Source organism: Macrotis lagotis, chromosome 1, assembly GCF_037893015.1.
Source record: "Macrotis lagotis isolate mMagLag1 chromosome 1, bilby.v1.9.chrom.fasta, whole genome shotgun sequence".
Taxonomy (NCBI): Eukaryota; Metazoa; Chordata; class Mammalia; order Peramelemorphia; family Peramelidae; genus Macrotis; species Macrotis lagotis.
The window spans coordinates 520,932,400-520,953,815 of NC_133658.1; the positions used below are offsets into that span (position 1 = coordinate 520,932,400).

General features: G+C 34.7%; 1 protein-coding gene across 1 annotated transcript in view; it reads left to right on the forward strand.

The window, feature by feature from the left end:
* The window catches only part of CFAP47 (cilia and flagella associated protein 47), a 931,170-nt gene that overhangs the window by 199,183 nt on the left and 710,571 nt on the right, over positions 1-21,416 (forward strand). Inside the window, exons 26-27 of the mRNA XM_074210630.1 lie at positions 9,741-9,822; positions 10,952-11,077. Coding sequence (XP_074066731.1) covers positions 9,741-9,822; positions 10,952-11,077 — 208 coding nt within the window. The remainder of the gene's footprint in view (positions 1-9,740; positions 9,823-10,951; positions 11,078-21,416) is intronic.

A 21,416-nucleotide genomic window follows, 5' to 3' on the forward strand; every position in this document is an offset into this window, starting at 1 on the left:
GGTCTAATAATCAGTATAGTGATTTTATGGCAATTGTATTTTCCACCAGTAAGGTAAAGCTAACTTTCAATCATCTAATTGCCAGATATGCCACTTAGAAATATTTGAATAAAGATGATCATTCTTTGGATCTTGAATGACAAAAAGTTTTTTTTGACTTCCATAAATGTCCTTGGTTTCCATATAAGCTAACATGAGAGAGGGCCAGGTGGAGCAGGTGGAGCTCAGCTCTAGTTCTTCTGTTCTAAATATGTCCCTTCATTTCTTTTCCTTGCCAGTAAGCTAAAAATTCAGGACCCACTCCAGTCACAATTGAGATAGCACATCAGCTATGTACAAGTGGGTCAAGTACATTAGTGGTAAAAGTATTGAAAATAGATGGAATGATTCTAGTTTTTCCCTTTTAAGTATCTCATTCTCAGTCTGTGTCCCAATCTCGTTCTCAAATACCATTGGAAATCTATTGCTCACCTTTCTTTTATCATTTTTATGATATGAATAATGAGTTCTTGCTTCCTTGTCACGATAAAAAGAAATATTTTTGTGAAGGATTCATATGTCTTTCATTCATAGGTTCATTCAATATTTATTGAATTCTTATGTGCTGAACTGAGAACAAAGATAAATGAAACAATCTCTGTCCAAATGAAGCTCACAATTTGGGAGGACAGATAAGATATATATACACAAATACAACACACACACTAAAGCACATACCATAAAAGAGAGAATACTAAGTGTATTAAGTACAAAAAAAGTACAAGGTATTATGAGAGCACATGAATGTTTTACCAATGTCACTTTTGGTAAACATTACAATTCTTTTTTCTTTTGCAGATAAACTTTTTGGAAAAGTTGTTTACTCTTGGTAACTCAATTTTCTCTCCATTTATTCTCTTCTTAAACTCCCTGAAATCTAACTTCTAGTCTCATCATTAAACTGAAACTGTTGTCTCCAAATTTACTACCAATCCTTGTAGATAGAAAAACCTCTTCTCATTCCTTATCTTCATTGGTCTCCCTGCTCCATTTGACACTCTTTACCATCTTTTTTTTCCTGGTTAGTTTCCCTTTTCTGTTTTTCTCTTGGTTTTCTTTTTATCTATCTGATTGCTACTCTGCTTTCATAATCCATGTCATACTCACCAACTGGGTGTATCCCAAGTCTCCTTTTTTTTTCTTTATACTCTCTCTCACACACACACATACTCTCTCTCTCTCTCTCTCTCTCTCTCTCTCTCTCTCTCTCTCTCTCTCTCCTCCCCTCAGCTCTACCCCCCCCCTTCTCTGTTTGTCTCTGTCCTTCTCATAAGTTCCTAGGAGTTCAACTCTTATCTCCACTTAGATGATTCCTAGATCTAGATAGCCAGGCTCAATGTCTTTACTGAGTTGTGTCTCCCATCATCAGCTACTTATTGGACATTTCAAATAAGATGCTCCAGAGTCATCTAAAACTCAACATACTCAAAATGGAGCTATCTTTTGTCTGAAACTATCCCTCATTCACACTTTTCTGTTTTTGTTGAGGGAACCACCTTTCTTGTAGTCACCTCCTCCCAATTTTACTCATCCTATATATTCAGTCAGTTATCAAATTTTGTCATTTCTTTCTCCACAAAATGTTTCTTCCTGTTTCAGGCCTTGATTACTTCTCATTTGGATTGTTGAACTTAACACCTTGAAATTGCCTGTATAATTAATAAAATTGGTTCATTAATCTAAGATGAGTTTAAATGCCTGATCCTGAAGATAGAAAGATTAGATTCTAAAAATTCTCATGCTATTTTTTTCTCACAGTGAAAATTGACATATTAAAGAGCAAAATAAATCATTTTTGAAATTTTTGTAAAAGCAAAAACATATAAATGTTATAATTTTAAGTGAATAAAAGAAAGATGATTTCTCCTCTTTTGATATCCTTGATTCGAATCTCTCTGTTTTCCATTCCATGTTCTTCACAGTTGTTACAGTGATTTCCCCAAAGTCCTGACTCCTATTTAACAATCTCCAATGGATACCTCTAAGATCCACTATATTTGGCATCAAACTTCTTTATAACCCAACTCCTTTCTGCCTTTCCAGTCTTTACTTTACTTGATATATTATTTCTCTTCTTGTATTATGTCTAAGTCTTACTATCCTATTTACTATTCTCTATGCAAGATGGTCCAAATCTTTTTTCCTTCAAAATCACTATCCCACATCTTTGTAAGTTCATTCCTTCTTAACGTACACATCTTGAAATATTTTGATTCCTTAAAAACTCAGCTGAAGTTCCCATTTTATTCATAAACTAATTCTCTTAGTTGCTAGTATACCCTCCCCCCACAAACCTGTACTCATACTTTATATTTTTGTTATATACTACTTAGCATACATATTATCTTCCTCATTAATTCATAATCATCAGGCAGCCACTGTTATTTGTGTGTGTATGTGTGTATAACTGCTATAGAGCATAGTGCCTTGAACCAACAAAGCTCTTAATAAATATTTGTTGATCAACTGACTGATTAATCTTGAAGTGCAAGAAAACTCTTGGAAAGTTATCTTTTATTGCCTGCAATAGCTTTTGGTGTGTGTGTCTGGACATTGACTTGAAAGTCAGGTTGAATAGAGACATATGTATAAGGTTGTGATACAACTCTACTGGTTTATTTTTGGAAACTCAGACTTTTTATAACAAAAACTTATCTCAGGAATGACTGGTTAAAGGATACCCAGTTTCACAATTTCCTGGTAAATTTACAATATTTTTTTCTTAGAAATCTTCATACTTCCTTATCAGAAAAGCCTTTTACAACCACCTCTTGAGCCACAGATTGTTCCAGGTCAGGGTTCACTGGAGAGCCAATAAATCTATTTAATAAGCAAGAATACATACATATCTCTGATAGAAAAGGTCACCAAAGCTATGTGTAAATCACTCCCAGGAACTGGCCCTCCACAATCTTTAATGATTGCTAATGCAGAACACCAAGACTTAATTTCTATCTTGTACTCATAGCTTTTGTGAGTATTGTTGCAAATACTTTAGCATGCAGAGATAGTTTGCTGATAATTCTTTGAATATAATGCCCCTCTGTCTCTTTAGTATTATGTAAATGTCATAATCGAGATCACTTGATGCCAAATGGAAAAAAAATACTGCTAGAACAAGATAGAGACTTCTTTCTAATGGAATTCTAAAGACAGTCTCACTCAAAATAGCTTAAGTTTAAATTTGAACTTGGAATGCTTTATTCTCCATGAAAAGCATTTGTATCTTTAGCAGTGGTTGACGTACCTGAATTATCTGCAGATAATGAAGATCATGCATTTCCTACATTCTTTTGATTTTTGGCAAATTTTTGTGTCTTGCGGACAGCATGGTTATTAGAAACTGCTAATTTAATTTCTTTGACGTGAAACAATCTTTTCCAACTGACTAGTGTGTTGTCGTCAGATTTTATTATCATAAAATTTAGTTTAATTAAGGAAACCTCAAGTAGTCAGCTGCAACCAGAGAGCAATCTTAAAACATAGTTTCAAATTATTTAAAAATTATTTTTGGATCTATGACATAAACCTTCATAAAACAAGCAATGGCTTTCACTAGCCTGTGATTTCTTTTGCAAAATAATAATCAGTGATGCATAATGGTGCTTTTAAAATTCTCTTAATTATTTCACAGCTAATTTGAAATAGGGGGCAGTAAGGAATTCTATTATGCTACATCTGAGCCCCACAAATAGTTCAGAACATATTTTTAAATAGTACCTTCAAGACAGAAATAAAATTGTAATTCAGATAAACCATATGATATTTAATGAATGACATAAGGCTCTTCAATTTATCCCAAAGGAGTCATTTCATGTGTGGAGTTATTCTTTTTCCAAGATGAGGGTCATTTTTAATTACCTGCTGTAATATTTGAGAATGGGTTTACAATCTCAGAAGTTTCCCATATTTTAATAGTATCCTGTTCTTGTTACAGCAAAAGTCTTAATGTTTATTTATCAGTAACAGGTGAGGGATAAAACAGGTCTTAAGACAGAAAACAGTCTTTTATTACTGCAAAAATTACTTTAGGCAAAAATCTATCCTAGAAAGCACTGCAGCATACCATAATGGGAACTTCAAAAGCATGGAATGCTGACAAGAAGCTGCGAAGAACTCTCTAAACTGTGCCATATTGTCCACTGGGATACATCCATAACACTATGTGATTTTTCACAGAAGATATTTCACTTAAAGTGTATTTTGAATAAGGGACTTACTCTATTAGGATTTGTGAAGTGTCACCAAATTATAATTTCTCACTTGAATAAATTTGTTGTAATATTATGTTACATAATCAATGATTTGATTCTGACCTTGGAATTATTTGTATTTTAGAAACATTTTAGTTACTTTTAGTTTTAAATAGAAAGCAGCCTGAAAATTCTTATTCTTAATCAAAAGGATTAAGAAGTTCCACTGCTTTACCTGATGAAAGAAAATTTTGACTTCTCAATATATATAACTTTTCTTCATTCTCTTCTTATTATGTTTAAGATTTTATATAGAAAGAAAATAATTCCTTAATAGTAGGAGTTTCTAATACCATTCTTTGCTTCTGACAAAGTATGCTTTTGGACCTTAATAATACCTTAACTGTGCAGCTTTAGAAATGTGCATATTTAAGTGACCCCTTATGTTTGTATGTGTGTGTGTGTGTGCACATGAGCTCTACACACAAAAAGGAATGGAAAAAAAAGCAAACTTCATGATCACATCATTAATTTCCTTGGCACTTCCCTTTGTTGTGTTACCATTTTAGTATTATTGTTGTTGGCAGTGATCCTGGAGGCTTTGACATTGGTATGAATGATTTCTGTTTTGGTGTTTTATGAGCTGAGAATATAGGTATGAAAGAACAGTTTCTACATTAAAGGCAGACTGCCCAGATTTATTTGTTCCTTTTAGCAGCAAAAATGGGTCTCTTAGGAATTATTGACTCTGATGAAATTCCTTAACATCTTGAAATCGCCAATATGGTTAATAAAATCATTTCATTAATCTAGGATATATTCAAATTCTTTATTCTGGGAAATGGAGATTATAAAAATGACATGCTGTTTACTTGTTCTCACTATTAAATTTAATTCACTGGAGAGTCAAATGAAACTTTTTTAAACACATAAAAAAGTATAAATATTTTAATTTTGAAGGGAATAAGATTTTTCAAACAGAATCAGATACTATCACAATACATTTAAAATTTTATTATCTAGAGAAAAATATTACTGTCTATCTTGATTCTTGATACTGTATATAAAATTATGAGAAATTAGTTCAAATGAAAAAGTCTGTAAAATATAATAGTCAGTTATAAATGCCAGATGACATTAGTTTTATAAGCTATTGACCAACTGTAAAACTCCATCTTGCTTTATTTGTCCAGTAAATTCAATTCCAAAAAAAAGAAAACCTCATCCCTTAATATCATAGAACGTGGATAGAAAGGATTAGTGCAGAAGAGCTAAATGACATTGAATACATTTTCTCTTTATGGTTCTTGGCATATATATGTGCAATCTACTTTCAAATATTCAAATATTAATAATAGTCAATTAATAATTTATTAATATATAGTTTAGATGCTTATATGTATTTATAGGTATCTGCATATGCACATATATGTATGTGTTTTGGGACCATATCTTATAACCCATTTATGTATATATATGTGCATATAAGCATGTATCTTATATAAGGCTATGTATACACACACACACACACACACACACACACACACATATATATATATATATATATATACACATATATATGATTGTCACAATACATGGCACTTTATATGGAATAGCACATATGTGCATTTAAAACACATAATGCTCCTAAGCATATGGATTGCAGCAGTGTAACTGCTTTCTTGAATTAGTTGAGAATTTCCTCACTGGGAATTCCCTATTCTGAGAATTGACAGATTTAACAAAACAACAAAAAAGAAATATAGTTAGTGTATCATAATAGTATATCTTAAGAAAGGTAGCCCTGAGAGGTGAGTTAGGAAAAACTGGATTCAAATCCTACTACTGACAGAAACAAGCTATATGATCATGTCTGAGCTTCCTAATGATAAAGAGTTGATCAGAATTTGGTAATGTGTTTTTTCATACCAGAAATTCCCCATTCAAATCATAAACTATAGATATGATGCATTTAAAACTGTAAGGGAACTAGGAGATGAACTATTCTCACTTTGTCATTTTATAGCTAAGGAAACAAAATGACTTATTCAAGGTCAAGTTGATATCTGTATAGAGCTTTAAAGTTGGTAAAGTGCTCTACAAAATCTCTTCTCTAGCTTGATAACATATCTAGTATTTACTCACAATCTCTGACAATGGCTCATCAGTCACATTTATGGGTTTTTCTGTACTCTGGAATATAGTTTGTCAAAATATGGATTGAATTTATTTATTTATAATTTTTTGAGTGACAATTTGATTTGTTTGTTTATATTATTATAATAATTTTGTTGTGAGAGTAAGCATAAACCTCACTCCCCTGCCGCTAAAAGATAGAGAAACCTCAAGAATAGTGAGAAAAAAAGTGTACTTCAGTATGTGTTCAGATTCCAACAGCTCTGACTCTGGGATGGGTTGCCTTCTTTATCATAAGTCCACTAGAGAAGTTGCTTTAATATCTTTCCCACAGTTACTATTACTAGCTGTATTTCCCTCCACTCTAATGTTAAATATCTTAACTCATTCTTTGTCTTCTTACCCTTCCTCCCAGTACTTTCCTTTATCACTCATTGACTTCATCTTTATACCATACTATACCATTATATCCAACTCCCTCCTGTGCCTTGCCTATACATGCTCCTTTTAACTGCTCTTATAAATGAGGAGGTTCATATGAATTATCAGTATCTTCTTCCTATATAGGAATACAAATAGCTCAACATTATTAAGTTCCTCATAATTAGTCTTTCTCATCTACCCCCTCTATGGTTCCCCCGAGTCCTGTACTTGTTCAAAATTTCAGTTCAGCTCTGGTCATTTCAATAGGAAAGTTTGAAAGTCCCTTGTTGTGTTAAAAATCCACATTTTCTTTTTTGTATTTTTATTTCCATTACCTAGTGCTTGAGACATAGAAGGCACTTAAAATATTATTTGATTGGAGGGAACCTTAAATTGGAAGAACTAAATAAAATGTATTATCATGTCTTACTAGAAAGCTTAGTTATTCAAATCATTGATTAAAAAATGTTAAAAACACAGAGTCAACCACAGACACTAGGGCATCCTACTAAAGATCTCCTTTCAAGTTGTCATCAAGGTATTTGAGTCTGGCTATTCAATGAATTATGAATCTATCTAACATAGCCCACATCTCTCCATCCTACCCACAAAAATAATATTAGAGGCTTTGGTCCATTATTGTTATATTTATAATATTCCCTTGATCTACATACCTGGTAACCCAGTCAAAAAATGGAAATGGACTATCACTGCTATCACTACTGCTTTTCTGCTGCTTATCCCTGTTAATTACACGTGTAAGAATTTTTCCATGAATTGAAACCAGGACAACTGGACTAAAATTTAGACTTGATTCTGCCTTCTCATTGGACAATTAGAATAGAACAACCCTTTTCCTTCTCCAGTTTTGTGGTGTTTTATTCGCCATGTTCTTTCAATGGCTCGATTCTCTCCTTGGTCAAATGACCTGTGGAATACTGTGTGCAATTCTCATTGTTACATTTCAGAAAGACATTAATAAGTTAGAGGACATCCAAAAGAGGGAAAAAAAGGTGAATAGCAGCAAAGTTATCCAGTAGAAAGGACCTGGATTTGGAGTCTGAAGATCTGACTCTTGATTCTTGTTCTATCTTGGGCAAGACTCTGAATGTTTCTGGGCTTTTAGTTTTTATCTGAAAAATGAAGAAATTTTGCTAATTTGTCTTTTATGCCCTTTTAAACCAAACATTTAATGTTCCTATCCCAATCCCTCCTCTGAACCACTACTAAACTAATCTCTACCAGTGCAGACTGGTACTTTCTCTGCAACATAATGCATCAGAGAGTCATACAGAGTAGTGAGAGGCTAGACTTGGAAACAGGAACAATGGTCTGGGAGGGAGATGCTACCTCTCCCATCGCTCCTTTGCTCATTCTCCACTGGTAGCAGTTGGTCAGCAGCTATTGCTGGTGTTGATGAGGAAGATGGACCTCTACTTTACAATAATTTCTTCTCTTAGTAATGGCTTCAGGGACTGGGCTAGGTCTACTGATCCACGAGACAATGCTGTTGCCAAGGTTTTCATAGTCTCCATCAGGGGCTGAAGGAAGTAGACAAAGTAGGTGGTAGTGGTTTGACTGTTGTATGTCTTTCCCCCAGTTACTCATTGCTTCAACATGGATGGCTAATCTGCTTATCTATATAATTGAAATTCCATATAATTACTTCATCATATTTCCATTTCAGTCTGTTTTCTGTATATATCTCAACTATTTCCTCTTTCTGTCCAGATGATCCACTAAAGTATACCCAAAAAAGCAATATTCTTCTTTCTTTCTCTATTGATTTTCACCCCAAGGTTCTCAAATATACTTGTAGTCCCTTAGGTTTTTGACTTAACATATTTAAAGCATCATGCTACTTTATCCATTCTGTTGCTGCTGAATAATATGTATATATATATATATATATATATATATATATATATAAAGATATCTATCTATCTATCTATCTATATGGAGAGAGGAGAGAGAGAGAGAGAGAGAGAGAGAGAGAGAGAGAGAGAGAGAGTGAGTCTTCTAGAACCATATTCTAGTAAAGGATTCCATTCCAGAAAAGTGAAACTTATTTCCTAATATTAAGATCTCCAGTTACCTTTGATTTTTTTATACTATTGTGCACTATTTCATACTTTTTCCCAGTAGATAATGATAATAACTAATTTATTATATATTAGATGAGAAGCTAATAATAACAATGACATAATTGGTTTAAAAAACCCAAATTCAAGCCTCAGAGTCAGGAAGTTCAAGTTCTGGGTTTCATTCCCACTAATTATATGACCCAGGAAAAATCATTCAACTTCTTAATGCCTCTAAAGCTTGCAGAATGGTTGTTTCCTCACAGGGAACTAATGAAATCATATTTCTGAATGAAATAAAATTAATGAAAAAACTGAAATAAACTAAATGCTAATGATGATAATGATAAAAACTGTTATTTAAATATCACTTTAAGGTTTGCTATCCTATAAAGTTATTGTTTTAGATATTTTAAAAAAGTTATCCATACAATAACCCTGTAAGGTAAGTACTATAAATTTTTTGTTATTCCCATTTATTTAAGAAATTTAAGAAAAATTAAGTGCCTTCTTTAGAGTCACACAATTCATGCAGTAGAATTTGAACTTAGGTCTTCCAGATTCAAAGGCCACTATTTTATCTATCACAGTAATATTCTGAATAGATACTTATGGATTGATTGATAAAAATTATTGATAAAATAATTATTTATACAAATTAGTGATAAAAATTAAAAAAAATTATGTACAGATTTGACTTGGAGATGGACTTTTAGTGTTTTAGAATTAAATTTTATTAAAATGTGTATTCTGTAAAGTTGAAACCCAATAAATCTATTTATATATTAAATATTCTAATATTGCTCTTTATTTTTAATTTAAAAATTTGGTGTTACCATTTTGCTAAGTTTAATTTCTTTTTTTTAAGAACTCAAGGAGCATGCCTTCCCTATATACTTCCTGAATTTCTATTAGAACCAAATGATTACAAGAAATGGATTAAAATTAAGGTAAGGGAAGAAATGATGCTTGGAAAAAGTTTAAAGTGGAGTGACGGGGGTGGCTAGGCTGCGCAGTGGGTAGAGCACTGGCCCTGGAGTCAGGGGTACCTGAGTTCAAATCTGGCCTCAGACACTTAATAATTACCTAGCTGTGTGGCCTCGGGCAATCCACTTAACCCCATTGCCTTGCAAAAACTAAACAAAACAAAACAAAACAAAAACCTAAAAAACTAAAAAAAAAATAAAGTGGAGTGACAGTTACTTTATGCCTTTGTAAAAAGGTTTCACAATCATCTTGTTAATTAAGCTTTTTAAAAAAAATTACTAGAATGTTCTCTTTTCATTTATTGTGAAAGGCAGTGGCCTGTTGTCCCTGAAAATAATGTAATATTATGGGTCTATTTAGACCTGCAACCATCGTTCTTGCTGGTATTAATATAAGTATTTTATATACTGTTTTTATACAGAAATGTGTGTGTGTGTGTGTGTGTGTGTGTGCATGTGTATGTATAAACATTTCAGGTCAGAGAGGAATAATTTTATTCTGATGATGATTTGCTTAGTAAAACTAATTATAAAATGTTTGACAACTTAAAACTGTCAATTTAGGGGTCAAATATCTGAAAAAAAGTGTTGATATGTAAGTTAATATGATATTTCTAAATCCTTTCCAATCTAGCTCAGGTCTACCTTTGTAGACTCATCACATATTACTCCTCTTTATGCAATCTACTTCTCTGTTATATATAGTCAAACAGCCTGCACGCTGTTCCTGGTACAAGACACTCAATTAATTATACAATTCCTCCCAATGCATAGAATTCACCCCTTCCTTACTTCTCTTGTTTCTTGGAATCTCTAGTTTCCTTCAAAGCTCAGTTTAAGTACCACCTCCAGCATGATAGTCTTTCTGATCTCCCAACAAATGGCTAAGTAGGTGCTATCAGGTATTCCACTTATATCTATATGATATTGGGCAAGTCTTTCAACCTCCTGAGTCGCCTTGGTTTCCCCCATATGTAAAATCAGGTGTTCCATCTATATCTGTGATCAGTACACTTTGAAAATGATGAAGTACCACAATCTACTTGGCAATTAAACATTTTTTAAATTATTTCTACAATTTTCTTTTTTTAAGGCTGCCAGTAAAATGGAATCAGAGAATGCTCAAAAGTCTGAGAAGTATACTTTGATTATAGAAGACTGTAAGTTTGAAGCCATGAGTAAACGTGTCTGGACAGATGTGTTACTTCAGACATACAAGGTAAAAATGTTTTATTAGTATTATTATTAGTGGAGCCCTTGGAATCTTGCTGTAATACCTATGATGCTACCTTCAGATTTTATGTCTTACCAACACAGATTGGATCCTGCTATGAAAATATTCTACCAAAAGTCTTTTAAAGCAATACCAAAGCATAACTGTACATGGTATAACATATCCTCCCCAATCCCTTCTAATCTCTGGTCTATATTCCTATATTCCTCCTTTCAGTAGTTTACCTCAGTCTAATCTATATTCCATAATTCAAATTTATTTTTCTCTTCTTTCTCTTTACCTTCTTGTCTCTAGCCCATATAAGTGAAACTACTCAGTGCATCCCAGTTAAGTTTTAAAAGTGAGCAATTTGATCAAAGTAAACCATACTGCAGTCACACTGACTTTTGTCCAAAATGGTTTGAATGTTGGTTATTAATACAAGTGAATTACTACTAAAATTTCAGGTAGAGAAGAGGAAATATTCTTGGGTGAGGAAAGACTTTTTAAAAATCCAAAAGTATGCCCACCCTACCGAAAAGACTGACTCTGGAAGAAAAAAAATCATAGAATACTAAGTTGAAGGGATTTTACAATATATATTTTTTCCCTTTCCTAGCTCCCTATCTGGAGTTGGTAGGTGGAGCAGGGGATAGTTCCCTGGGAGTCAGGAAGACCTCAGTTCAAATATGGCTTCAGATACTAGCTGTGTGATCCTGGGCAAACCACTCAACCCTGTTTACCTCAATTCCTCATCTGTAAATTGAGCTAGGGAAGGAAATAGCAAACTAGTATCTTTGCTAAGAAAACTCTTAATGGGTCATGAAGAATTGAATATGATTGAAATGACTCAACAACAGCAGCTCACAATAAAAAATAGATAATTTGCCTTACAATATTTCTTTTAAAATGGTTATCTTTGACTCAAGATAAACTGGATTTGTGGTGCCATAGAAGATCACAAAATAATGAAATTCTAATAGTTTCTGTCATAATATTCACTACTACTACATAGATGTCTGTGAAGATTTTATTATTTCTTAAAGTTATAAATACAGAAGACTTCAATATCATTAATCATTCTGGAATTCTTTAATGGGAACAAATTTTTTCCATAAGGAATAATGCAATTAGTAATAAATTCTCCAGTACTTTTGCATTTTACTGGACTAATATTAAGTAATAACTTTGATTTGTAATAAAGAATCTTTAAACTAAATAGACATGCATAATCATGCAATTAATTAAATAAAATAAAATAAAATTTAACTTCACTTTACCTGTACTGAGAGGAGTTCTTGGCATAAATGGTTGTTCTTTGTTCTTCATTCTCAAAGAGGATCTAAGGGAGGTGATGTCATGACTTGCAATTGAATTGGATTTGAGTGAGGGGTATGCTATGCTAAGTCAAAAACTCACTTTCTTTTCCAGAGGCATCTGGAGACAAGGTTCTTGTGAAGATATTATATGTACTTGCTATTCCCCATATAGACATTTCATCTCTTAGTCCCTTTCCTTTGCAAAAGTTGCCATCCATATCCAGAATGTTCTTCCTCCTCATCTTCACCTGTTAGAATCCCTCTTTTCCTTTTAGGTTTTACTCAAATGCAATCTCCTTAAAGAAGCCTATTCTCATTTTTTGAGTTGCTAGAGTACCATCCCTGAAGCAACTGTATATATCCTGTCTTTGTCATCTGTTTATATTTTATATCCCCCAATAGAATATAGGAGCTATTTTTGTATTGCATCAATCATATTTAACACAATTACTGGGAGGAGATGGTAGCTCCTTGATAAATAATTATTGATTTTAACCATTAGATTGTAATTTCCTCATTGTAGTTTAAGCTCCTTAAGGTCAGATATTAACTTTTTCCTCCTTGGATATCCCACAATAGGCACTTTATAAAAGTCCACTGATTGATTGATACTAAGGTATGAAAATACTACACTAAGAAGTCCCAAGCATTTTAAATTCCTTTTTAAAAATTTTATGGTTTATTTTCATATTTTACATGAAATACAAAAATAAACATAGAATGTAAAAAATACATGAAATATGAAAATAAACATAAAACCTCCCCTCCCCTCAAAAGATAGAGAAACTTCAAGAGAATGTGAAAAAAAGTATACTTCAGTCTATGTTCAGATTCCATCAGCTCTGTCTCTGGGATGAGTTGCCTTCTTTATCATAAGTTCAGCAGGGAAGTTGTTTCAATCTCTTTTCCCACAGTTTCTATTACTAGCAGTATTTCCCTTCATTCTATTCCTCCCTATTGCCAGTTATTCTATTTTCTCTCTCCTTTCACCCTCCTCAGAAGTGTGTTGTACTTGACTACTCTCTCCTATGATCTTCCCTCTCTTTTATCACCTACCCACCTTCATCTCCCCTTATCCCCCTTATGCTATTCCCTTTCCTCTTGTTTTTCTCTAAGGTAAGAAAGATTTCTATACCCTATTGAGTATACATATTATTTCTTCACTGAGTCATTTATGATGAGAATGAAGGCTCACTCATTCCACCTTGCCCTCCCCCTTCCACTCCACTGCAAAAACTTTTCTAAGACTCTTTTATATGAAATATCTTAGTCCATTCTACCTCTCCTTTCCTTTCCTCCTAGTTCCTCCCTCCTTTCCTCCTCACTCATTGACTATATCTTTATCTTATGCCTTCATATTCAACTTACTTGGTCTGTATATGCTTCTTCTAATTGCCCTTATAAATGAGAAGGTTCATATGAGTAATCAGTATCTTCTTCCCATGAAGGAATATGCACAATTCACCATCATTTAATTCCTCATAATTAGTCCTTGTTCACCCCCTCTATGTATCACTTGAGGCCTTTACTTAGAGATCAAACTGTATGTTCAGCTCTGGTCGCTTCAACAGGAAATTTTGAAAGTCCCCTATTTCTTTGAAAAATCCATCTTTCCCCCTGACGGGTAGTTGATTCTTGGTTGTAAACAAAACTCTTTTGCCTTTTGGAATATCATATTCCAAGGCCTATGAGCCCTTAATGTAAATGTTGCCAGATCCTGTGTTACTATAGAGCTGCAGCATTTGAATTGTTTATTTCTGGCAGTTTGTTGTATTTTCTCTTTGACTTAGAGTTTCGTAATTTGGCTATACTATTCTTGGAAATTTTTTGGGGGGGGACACGTCTTTCAGGAGGTGATCAGTGGATTACCTCAATTTCTATTTCTATTTTACCTTCTGCCTCTAGGATATCAGGACAGTTTTCTCAGAATATTTCTTGAAAAATGAAGTCAAGGCTCTTTTCCTGGTCATGACTTTCAGGTAGCCCAGTAATTTTTAAACTGTGTCTTCTGGATCTGTTTTCCAGGTTAGTTACTTTTCAGTGAGATATTTCATATTGTCTTCTAGTTTTTCATCTTTTGGGTTTGTTTTATTGTTTCTTGATTTCTTGCAAAGTCATTGACTTCCTTTAGTTCCATTCTATATTTGAAGGAGTTATTTTCTTTAGAGAGCTTTTTATCTCCTTTTCCAATGGGCCAACTCTGATTTTTAAGGCATTGTTCTTCTCATTTGCTTTGTGGACTGCTTTTTTCCATTTGATCTAAACTGGTTTTTTTTAAATTTTATTTAAGGCCATGGGGTTAAGTGACTTGCCCAAGGTAACACAGCTAGGCAATGTTGGATTTGAACTCAGGTCTTCCTGACTCCAGGGCCAGTACTCTGTTCACTGCACCACCTAGCTGCCCCCTAAACTGGTTTTTAGCATGCTATTTTCTTTAGCATTTTTATATCTCCTTGACCAAGCTGCTGTTTTGATTTTCATGATTTACCTGCATTGCTCTCATTTCTCTTAACAATTTTTCTTCTACCTCTCTTACTTGCTTTTCAAAGATTTTTTTGAACTCTTCCATAGCCTGAGCCCATTTCCTATTCCTCTTAGGGGCTTTGGAAACAGAAATTTTGTCTTCATCATCTTGTGAATATATATTTTCATCCTCCATAGGACCAAAGTATTTATCTATGATCAGGTTCTCCTTTTTCTGTTGTTTGCTCATTTCCTCAGTCTATGACTGATTTACTGCACTTCCAAAGCTTTTGGGGGTTTTTGTGATACCCCCTAGACCCCAATTCCTTCAAGGTCTTAGGAGAGGCTCTGACTGCTCTCCTGGCCTGTGCTCTGTTCTGTGGATGACCCCAAGTACTCCCCTCTGCCCTTGAGCTGTGAGGAGTATACCTACTCCTTTATGGCAGTATGGGGGCCCAGACTGGGACTTGGATCTGAGTATGGGCAAAGCAACAGAGTCCTGATCAAGGAGAGCAGAGAGATTTCTGAAGTCTCTCCCCACATCTGTGGGTGAAGTGCTCTGGAAGCAGCTGCTGGCCAGCTCTGCAGGTTCCCTCTGCAAGGTTGCTCAGGCTCTGGTGCCTCAGAGTTCTCTCACTACCCCTTTAAGTCATCCTCAAGGGGTCTAAAAACCACCCCTGCTGCCTCAGACTCAGGTGTTCCCAAGGACTCAGTATTCAGGACTGTTCCTGAAAGGCTGATGCTGGTTCACTCTGGTGCAGCCAGCTATGTCGAAACTCTTTCCAGACCCTGGTCCTGGTGAAACAGATCTTTCCCACATCCAAGTCTTGGACTGTGAAATTGTATCACTCAGTCATTCTGTGGGTTCTGCCCCTCTAAATTTTGGCTAGTCATAATTTTACAGTTTTTGGAGCTTGTGGGGGTTGAATTTCTGGGAATTTCTGCCCTTACATCACCATCTTGACTCTATCCCTGCAATTTCAAATTCTGATATCATATTTTTATAGTTTTACTACTTCCTCTCTCAGTGGGAGGTTGGTTTTAGTTTTCTGCTGTTTTCAGTTTGTCTGGCACCACAGCTAGCAGTCTTGTTTTCCCTTCTAGTTTGTTGTTTTAATTCTGTTGTGACTTAGGAACCAGTCAAATTTGTGGGAAAAATAAGATTGAAGTAGGTTCTATGGAATAACACTAAGGACAAAATGCATTAATCTTATTGCATAGACTTCAGGATATTAATTTGATTTGTTCAGAAGTCTTTTCTTTTTTCTCCATAAATTCCATATTGCAGAAAAGTGAGGATTCCATTCATTGTAACCCTGAATATATGGAGTGTCATATGTCTATCAATGGAATAACATAGCTTTCAGTACTATTTATTTCATTGAGCACTGGATATGGAGTCAGGAAGACCTGAGTTCAAATCTTGCCTTACTGTGTGACCCTGGAGAAGTTACTTGACTTTCCTCAAACTCAGTTTACTATCTATAAAATGGGGATAATCATAACCCTATCTCACAGAGTTGTTTTGAGATTAAACGAGATTGAAAACAATTAGTTAGGTAAGTAGAATAACACCAATATAACTGCTCAGTCTTCTTTATTGGCACATTACCACATCATTCCTCCTTTCTAATCATTCATACTGTCTCGTTTGCTATTTCATCCTGTATATTTTGCTCCCTTCCTAATTGTAGGTATTTCTCAAGGCTTTGTCCTATTTTGCCTACAGTGGAAGACTGAAGTCTATGATCCAGATTCTTTCTTCTTTCTATGTTCTCTTTATCAGTGATCTCACCAGTTTTAATAGGCTTAATTATCATCTCTTTGTCGATGACTCTAATGTATATCTATATACACATATACAGATGTATATAGCTAGTAACCATCTGAGGTCAAATCTGAATCCAGGTCTTTTTGATTCCAATCCCAGTGTTCTATCTATTCTGCCCATTACCTGTCCATGTGGATGTACCCAACCTCAGTATTTCTCTGAGTTTCACTCTGGCATCACTTGTTGTTTTTTTTTTTTGCTTTTTTAACTGGATGGTCTAGAGACATCTCAAAGCTAAACTATCCAAAAAAGAACTCATTTTCCCTTTCCACAAACCCACTGCTCTTTTATGCTTTCCTATTTCTGAGGAATACATCTCTATTCTTCCATTTTTCCTGGTTTGAAACTGGAATTATTATTAACTGTTGAGTCTCTTTCACTACACATTTCTAATCAATTGCCAGCCAGATCTTGCTATATTTCTTAATTCCACAAAATTTCTAGCATCTCCTACCTTAGTTCAACATTTCCTGTCTAGACTATGCAACTTTCTCTGAGCTGATCTCTCTGCTTCAAGTTATTCCTCATTTCAGTCCAAACTCCACACTTCTGCTTAAAGTGATCTTCTCTAGCTTCTAACTATGCCACTCTCCTCTTCAATCCACTCCAACAACTCCTTATTACCCCTAGAATCAAATATAAGCTACTTGTTTTAGCTTTTAAAACCCTTGAAAACCTGATGCCAATTTATCTTTCCAGGCTTATTGTACATTATTTTTCCCTCCTATAATCTTTAATCTGAACAAACTGACTTCCTCATATATGACATTTTAATTCTGTCTGTGACTTTGCACTGTCCGCCTCCAATACTTGAAATTTGTTCCTGTATCATTTCTGCCTCATATAATGATCACTGTCTTCCTCAAGATCCAGAACAAATAGCAACTTTCACATGAATCATTTGCTTATTCCCTCAACTGCAAGTACCCTCCCTCTTACATTCCTTTTTACTTATGTATATTTATAGATGTCCTCATTTTCTCTCCTTTTTAGAGTTTTGTATGAATAGGATTGTTTCATTCTTTGCGCTTATATTCTCAATTCTTAATAGTACATAAATACTTATTGAATGATTGCTTATTAAATGAATGCTACTTTTGGGCAGCCTTCCCTTGAAGGAATTATGGGATGTTCTGCATTAATAGGAAAAGGGAAAATAAATTTAAAGAGCTAGTCTTTATGGGGCAGAGAAAAGGAAGAGATAAACCTGAGCTCTCCCAAATTGCTATCCAACTAACTACCTCCAAACAACTAACTAACATCCCCAAACAAATTCTAGAATGGCAAAATTCACAAAAGGATGAGGCAAAACAATTTTCCAACTCAAGATGACTTAGAAGGTATGTAGGAAAGGTATAACACTGGGGTAAGAGTAGAACAGAGTCCTGTTGCCACATCCAGAGAAAGCCAGCCATAGACTTTAGGGGCAACTGAATCAGAGGCTGCAGTGGTTGCTTCCAGAGTCCTTAGTCCAAGAATGTAAGGGGGATAGACAACTAGACAGGAGAATTCAGGGATATCTTGGCTGGTATTGGGTATAGGACTCTGTTACCTTATTCAAGCTTAAATCTGGATTGCAGTCTTGTATTACAGTCCCAGGAAGAGGAGGAATCCTAGCACACTAGAGTTTATGGCCACATAAATAGGTGTATAATGATAACACACATACACAGACATCTGGATCCCTTTCTGCCCAATTGTTTCTGACAGTGTAGGAGATTCAAGATGGGCCTTCCATTATCATGACTTCTGCATTTTCAAATTTTTATAATAAACACTCAGATCATTTTCTTCCCACTGGAAAGTTGCTCCAAGAGACAAACTTTTTTGCCATATTTTGCTGGAACTAGGCCTCTATGACACTTCCTGGGTAGTTCCATGCCCTTACTACCCTACTTGGACCTTCATCTCTGCAATTTCCCCATCCTTTAAGACCTGGATACTACTTCTAAATAACCTAGGTCTGATAGGCTTTTGTCTTATTGGACTTAGGCTTCTAAGCTATCTCCTTGTCTAGTTCATGACATACATGATTGCCCTACCAGATGCCTTTATATATTGTCTCCCACCATTAAAATGTGAACTCCTTGAAGGAAGGAACTTCTTACTTGTTTGTATCTATAGCCCAGATCTTACAATGATAAGTGTACATACTGAATGTTAGGTAAATCTCTTTCTCTCTCTCTCTCTCTCTCTCTCTCTCTCTCTCTCTCTCCCCCCTCTTTCCCTTTTTTCTCTCTCTTTCCCTTTATCTTCTGTCCATAGGCATTTGGGATCATTAAATATTGGAATGGCACTTGAATTACATCCCTGACTTATGTTCTTGTGTCTATATTATCTTTCTATGGAACTATGTATATGTCACATATGCATATAATATAGATACTACATAAATGCTTCTATATCCTTCTCTATAGATTTTTAAAGTCCTTGAAGATAGGGTCTGTTTAATTTTTGCTTTTCTGGACCATATGATTATATGATTTCTAATGAAGAGCTGGGAATAATAATAACTATTTGAGACACGTGGAGATTTGATGGATAGGAATGAGAAAAGCAGCGAGACTCAATCAGTTGGGTTAGTCAAAAGATTCCCTCTATCAATAAAAGTTTAGGTGTTGTATCTTTAAAAATTGTTAAACTATAGAAGCATCAAAAGACAGTTAAGGGACTTGACATCATTTCATATGAAGACTAATTAAATTAAAGTTACTTAGCCTGGAGAAGAAAAGGTTTTGTTAAGCATGAAAGTTGACTTTAAATAGCTGAACCATCACCAAATAGAAGAGTAGTTATAGTTGTCCACTTGACCCTAGATGGCAAAAACTAAAACCAATGGATGGAAGTTGCAAAAGAAAATATCTAGGCTTGATGAAAGAGAAATCTTCAAAAGTAGACATTTCCAAGAATGGAGTAGGCTGTCCCAGGAAGTGTTGGGTTACTTCTCAATTCAGGTCTTCTAGAAAAGGCTGGATGACTACTTGTTGGCTTTACTGGAGAGAGAATGCTTTCTTACCTATTATTTTTACTAGTAGTTGTCTGAAACCCCTCCTAATTTTGAGCATCTATAATGGTGAGATTCTGCTGGCTGCATGGTTTTTGGAACCTACCTATCATTCTTTGTAATATACCAGTGGTACATTACATCCTTGTTAGGATTCTCACCATTCACTGCTTTGCCTGTAGGCTGAGAACTCAATCATCTGTTGGATATCTGCCTTAAGATCCTTACAAGACAAAAAGAATAATCTAACATTAGTTTCTAATTCACCTATTAAACCCCTTAGAATGAATAAGGAGGAGCGGCTAGGTGGTGCAGTGGATAGAGCACTGGCCCTGGAGTCAGGAGTACTTGAGTTCAAATGTGAACTCAGACACTTAATAATTACCTAGCTGTGTGGCCTTGGGCAAGCCACTTAACCCCATTTGAATAAGGAAAATGGAATGAATAATATTTGAAACTCTTTTATTCCATTACTAATAGAAAATAAATAGGTATGTAATAATATCCCACATGCACAGACATCTGTAAGTCTTCTCATTCTGAAAAATAGGAAATTTAAAGGGAAAATGAATAAATAAATGAGTGATTAAGTGATAATGAATTTATTAAATGCTTTTCTATGTATTGAGCATTGTGTTAAGCACTTGGGATGCAAATCCAAAAGCAAAGACATTTAAAGAGTTTCAATTCTAATGGGGGGGACACCCCGGGAAAGGTCATAGAAAGAGAGAAGTACTTAGTTTCAGAGGTATGAAAGAGGAAAGTGGAGAAAACGGGCTTCTGCACAGCTATAAAATTCATGCATTTTATTTTCAAGGAGAGACTGTTTCACAGAACAGTTTTATTTTTATTTTCCATGCAAGCTTTTTCTTTCTTTGCATTGGATTACTTAGTATTCCTAAATTCTAAACCATCTAATTAGACCATCTTTTGTCTTAATTCTCACCTGGCTTTAGTGAAGTTAAAGGGAATTGTCACAGACAAACTGAAACCTTAATTGCAAAAGGCCAATGTCAACTTCTTCATCCTGGACCATCATCCTGGCTTTTGCTCACTCTAGAAGAGAGTGAAGCTAGTGATTTTTCAGAGCTCTACCTCATTTAAATCCAATTTACATGAAAGTCAAGACATCACCCTTCAGGATGTCATTGGCCCACTGATAATGAAGGACAAGCAGCAACAGCAACACTTTAGAAGCATAAGTCTAAAAGGAGCAGGCATACTGAGAGGAGTATTGAGGACAGAAACCTTACCATTACGAGAGGTGACAGAAAAAAACCTTTTTAAAAATTGGCTTTATTGGGGCAGCTAGGTGGCACAGTGGATAAAGCACCAGCCCTGGAGTCAGGAGTACCTGGTTTCAAATCAGGCCTCAGACACTTAATTTCCTAGCTGCATGGCCTTGGGCAAGCCACTTAACCACATTGCCTTACACAAACCTAAAAAAAAAACTGGCTTTATGATTTGAGCTATCTGTATATATAATATATCTCAGGACTAGATGTCCATAGAAGTCTTTTTCATCTTTGCTTACCTGAAAGTCAAACAATTATGGAATTTAGTTAAAAAAGTACATTTCTTACTCAATCTCTTTTAAGCTTTAACATTTTTTGTTTGGAGATTCCTTTCAGGAAAAAAAAAAGTCCCTACCTTTGGCTCTGTCTTTATAATCAGCTAATGTTTTATTCTTGATATTAGAAACTGACAGAATACTCTTACTTATGTAGT